This window comes from Sinocyclocheilus rhinocerous, unplaced genomic scaffold, assembly GCF_001515625.1.
Source record: "Sinocyclocheilus rhinocerous isolate Xijiao unplaced genomic scaffold, SAMN03320098_v1.1 scaffold523, whole genome shotgun sequence".
In the NCBI taxonomy this organism is placed as follows: domain Eukaryota; kingdom Metazoa; phylum Chordata; class Actinopteri; order Cypriniformes; family Cyprinidae; genus Sinocyclocheilus; species Sinocyclocheilus rhinocerous.
The window spans coordinates 261,330-265,574 of NW_015626042.1; the positions used below are offsets into that span (position 1 = coordinate 261,330).

The following is a 4,245-nucleotide window of genomic DNA, read 5'->3' on the forward strand; positions in this document are numbered from 1 at the left end:
TGTGTGTGAGTGTGAGTGTGTGTGTGTGTGTGAGTGAGTGTGAGTGTGAGAGTGTGTGAGTGTGAGTGTGTGTGAGTGAGTGTGTGTGTGAGTGTGAGTGTGTGTGTGTGTGTGAGTGAGTGTGAGTGTGAGAGTGTGTGAGTGTGAGTGTGTGTGAGTGAGTGAGTGTGTGTGTGAGTGTGAGTGTGTGTGAGTGAGTGTGTGTATATATATATATATATATATACCGTTCAAAAGTTTGGGATCACTAAGATTTTTCATGTATTTTAATGGAGTCTCTTCTGCTCATCAAGGCTGTATTTATTTGATCAAAAATGTGTTTACCTTCCTACAGTTCACTAGTTTTTGTGATTTAATGCCAATGCTATATGTGACCCTGGAGCACAAAAGCAGTGTTAAGTCGCTGGGGTATATTTGTAGCAATAGCCAACAATACATTGTATGGGTCAAAATGATACATTTTTCTTTTATGCCAAAAATCATTAGGATATTAAGTAAAGATCATGTTCCATGAAGATATTTTGTAAATTTCCTACCGTAAATATATCAAAACTTAATTTTTGATTAGTAATATGCATTGCTAAGAACTTCATTTGAACAACTTTAAAAGATGATTTTCTCAATATTTAGATTTTTTTTTTTGCACCCTCAGATTCCAGATTTTCAAATATTGTCCTATCCTAACAAACCATACATCAATGGAAAACTTATTTATTCAGCTTTCAGATCATGCATAAATCTCAATTTCACAAAAATGACCCTTATGACCGGTTTTGTGTAATATTCGGTTCCTGTGAAAAACTGTTCCCGTGGGTGGAGTTACGTGAATATTCATTAGTTCCTTGTTGTGGGCGTGTCCTGGAAACAAGGAGGCGGTTCTCATCGAGTGCCAATAAATATCTCAGACACTCACTTAATTTTGCATTGCTTCGTTCCACATGCATACTTTCACACAACTTTCCTTGTCTTTTCAATCTGAGTTATATTCATAAAGCAATTACTTCTGTACTTGTCATAGTAACATTTAATGTAACTAATATGTATGGAATCTACAATATAATATTGTATTGTACAATACAATACAATATATATAGATAGGTTATTAGCTTATTGATTGTTTATCTGTGTGCCTGTAATCAATCAAGCAAAACGTTACAGACAATTTATCATATTACATAAACTATGCATTGTTTTGACACTGTTGCAAATAATGCTTCAAAGCTTAACATTGACACTTCATTACCTGTTCAAAATAATGCATGAAACAAGTAGTGATTAGAGGAGCCTGCACTAATACGTTCAGTTCCATTCGTTTGCGTGTTGTTCCCAGGACACGCCCACAACAGGGGAACTAATGAATATTCATGTAAACTCCACCCACAGGAACAGTTCTTCACAGCAACCGAATATTACACAACACCGGTTTTGTGCTCCAATATAATCAAATGAAACTATTTAATGAAAATACAACTTTTTATTATGATAAAATGTTAATGGATTCTTATTTTATCCTTTCTCAGTCGCTTCCCAGTTATGACAGATGTCGTTAATATTTGTTATCGTCGCTACGCAACACACACACAACACGCGTGCTGTTGGTGTTCATGCTAATCACACGTGATCGCAGACGTAACTTACGTCACATATTTCGACTCCACGTGAGTTCATGAACACTGTCGGAAAAAGCAAAACAAAATCCTCACCACGTGCACCGGGTGAATTCCGACTCGAATAGGGCAGAAGTGATCTGAGCCCAGGCAGGGCGGCTGTGAGCGGTGTGTTTGTGTGATTAGCATCAGTCAGAGCTGTGTGTTGAACTCCTCTCACCTTCAGCAGCGGCGGGCCGCTCTCCACCTCCTCCATCAGTGCGCTCTGGTCGGCTACAGGCAGGATCTTAGACGGCATTTTAGATGTTGTGGGGCAGATGGACATGTGCGACTGTACTGAGATCGCACCGGAGGAAAAGAAAGAACCGGAAGCCACGTGCGCAGAAAGGAAGCGCTCAGTCACATGAGCGAAACTCGTGCGTCGAGTGGGCGGAGCTACATTCACAGCACGCGACATTCTGGAGCCTAACAGTGAGAGAAACTAAATAAATTTTCATGTAAAAGACAGATGGATCAAAATGATTAACATTAAAACCGTAAACGATTGTGAAAACTTAAAAAAAACACGTGCGCTGAAAGGAAGCGCTCATTCACAGGAGCGACACTCGTGCGTCGAGTGGGCGGAGCTACATTCACAGCACGCGACATTCTGGAGCCTAACAGTGAGAGAAACTAAATAAATTTTCATGTAAAAGACAGATGGATCAAAATGATTAACATTAAAACCGTAAACGATTGTGAAAACTTAAAAAAAAAATCCGCTATGTCCAATCAGAAAACACTTCCGCTGTGAATTTGACCAATCGTAAATAGGCTCAGTGGCTCGCCCCTCCTCCTCCGGCACACTTGTTCTGTGTTGGTCGTTTCTTGTCTAGAAATTCTAAATCATGTGACGCAGTACAAAGATAACTACGCCACGCTGTACGGAACGCCAGACGCGTCAAACTTCAAATCAATGTGTTAAAGCCCCGTTGACACCGCGTGCCGCTGTTTCCGTGTTTCTGTCGATCGTGGGCGTTCCTCTAATGATGTAATTGGTTACATGTGTTCAGACGGGACTAACATCTGCATGTTTATTACAGAGGAGGGTCTGTTTTGTACATCTGGGCTTCGCAGTCACTGATTACCATAGTATAACCACAGGTTTACTATAAATACCATGGTGAAGCTACATGGCTAGTATAGCAAAACCATGGTTAACTATTTAATTTTGTATTTATTTGAAGTAAAACCATGTTTAATTTTTGCAAAGGTACATATGTTATAAAACATTATGTAATTGAGTGAAATGAAGGTGAGTAATGTTAATCTTACCTGAGCTGATATTACAGTAGCCAGTCTTAAAGGGATAGTTCACCCAAAAATGAAAATGTGATGTTTATCTGCTTACCCCCAGGTAATCTGGCTCTTGATTTTATTATTATTTTAAAATTATTTTTGCTGGCAGGCAAACATATAACAAATGCTCGTGGTAGTAAGAACATCTACGGTAACTTTGTTCACGCTGGCCAAAACACACAAGCCAAAGAAACAAGAAAAAAAATAATATTGTCGGCTATCAAAGACATTCGCATTCGGACGGGATCAGTTTTCTCAGAGGATCGCTGAGTTTGCTGAAAAACAGTAGGTCATTTGCTCTGGGATTATTACAGAGGTTGTGTGAGAAAAACAAACTCTTAATTTGACTAGGAATTAATATTCTTGTCGCTACAGTAGTAACATTCTGCTGTTGCCTGTTGGAGAGTGTTGTTATATAAACTACAGCAGTGCATTAACTTATGAACCAGATGAAACAATGAATGGAAATACAATTTAAACTCACTAATACTGATGTAATCAATAATCATATATAATCAACAAGAACACTGCATGACGATGTTTCTTTCCCACACATCATTTTATATGTTTGTGTTCACAGACAAGTCATAAAGAACAGTGAAACTGAGTCATGAATTCTGTCGTGTCTTGCCTGCACTGACACAGACTCCTATTGGTAACTCGGGCTTCATTTGCATACATTACTTAAAAATAAATGACTTGCATCTTAGAGCGAGCAGACGAAACACCATGCTTTCGGAGGCGGATGCTGCTGTTTGGGAACGCAGTCGTGTAAGACAATTATACAGAGATACTTTGACGACAGACTTTGCTCAGGCCTTTCAGAACGACCCTAACAACAGTCCGCTGGTTTGTCAAGTTATCCAAACTCACGTGATGCGCATAGTGAAATTGATTCAGTAAATGTGTTTCCATCATAGTTTATGCGCATTTTTTCTTATCGGATAAAAACTTTAGCCTACTCAAATGTGCGCTTAAGTTTTTTATGCACACTTTTAAAATGTATGCGCATCTTGACATTTCCATCCAGTGTTTTTTTATTTTATTTGCAAGACTACTAATTTCTTCTAGTCGGTTACTGGTCAAAACAATACCTGAGTTACTTGAGTACTCGTGGTTTATGTTAGTTTAAAAACAGACATGATAGGCCATTGTTCATAACAATTACACCTCTTAAACTGATTGAAAAAAAAACGTTAACATAACAATTACCACTTAAAAATAATTATATTTTTTTATTAATTTGGTACATACAAAGTAACATGTTATAGACTGACTCGTTAACATAACAATTACCACT

At 38.2% G+C, this 4,245-nt stretch overlaps 1 protein-coding gene across 2 annotated transcripts in view; it reads right to left on the reverse strand.

Moving 5' to 3' along the window:
• Positions 1-1,993, reverse strand: part of LOC107709417 (nucleolar RNA helicase 2-like) — a 16,557-nt gene extending 14,564 nt beyond the window's left edge. The window contains exon 1 of one of the 2 annotated variants that reach the window (XM_016513886.1): positions 1,828-1,993. In XM_016513886.1, coding sequence (XP_016369372.1) covers positions 1,828-1,932 — 105 coding nt within the window. In that variant the 5' untranslated portion in view covers positions 1,933-1,993. The remainder of the gene's footprint in view (positions 1-1,827) is intronic. The other variant, XM_016513878.1, reaches the window with a different exon arrangement.
• Between the last annotated feature and the right edge of the window lie 2,252 nt (positions 1,994-4,245).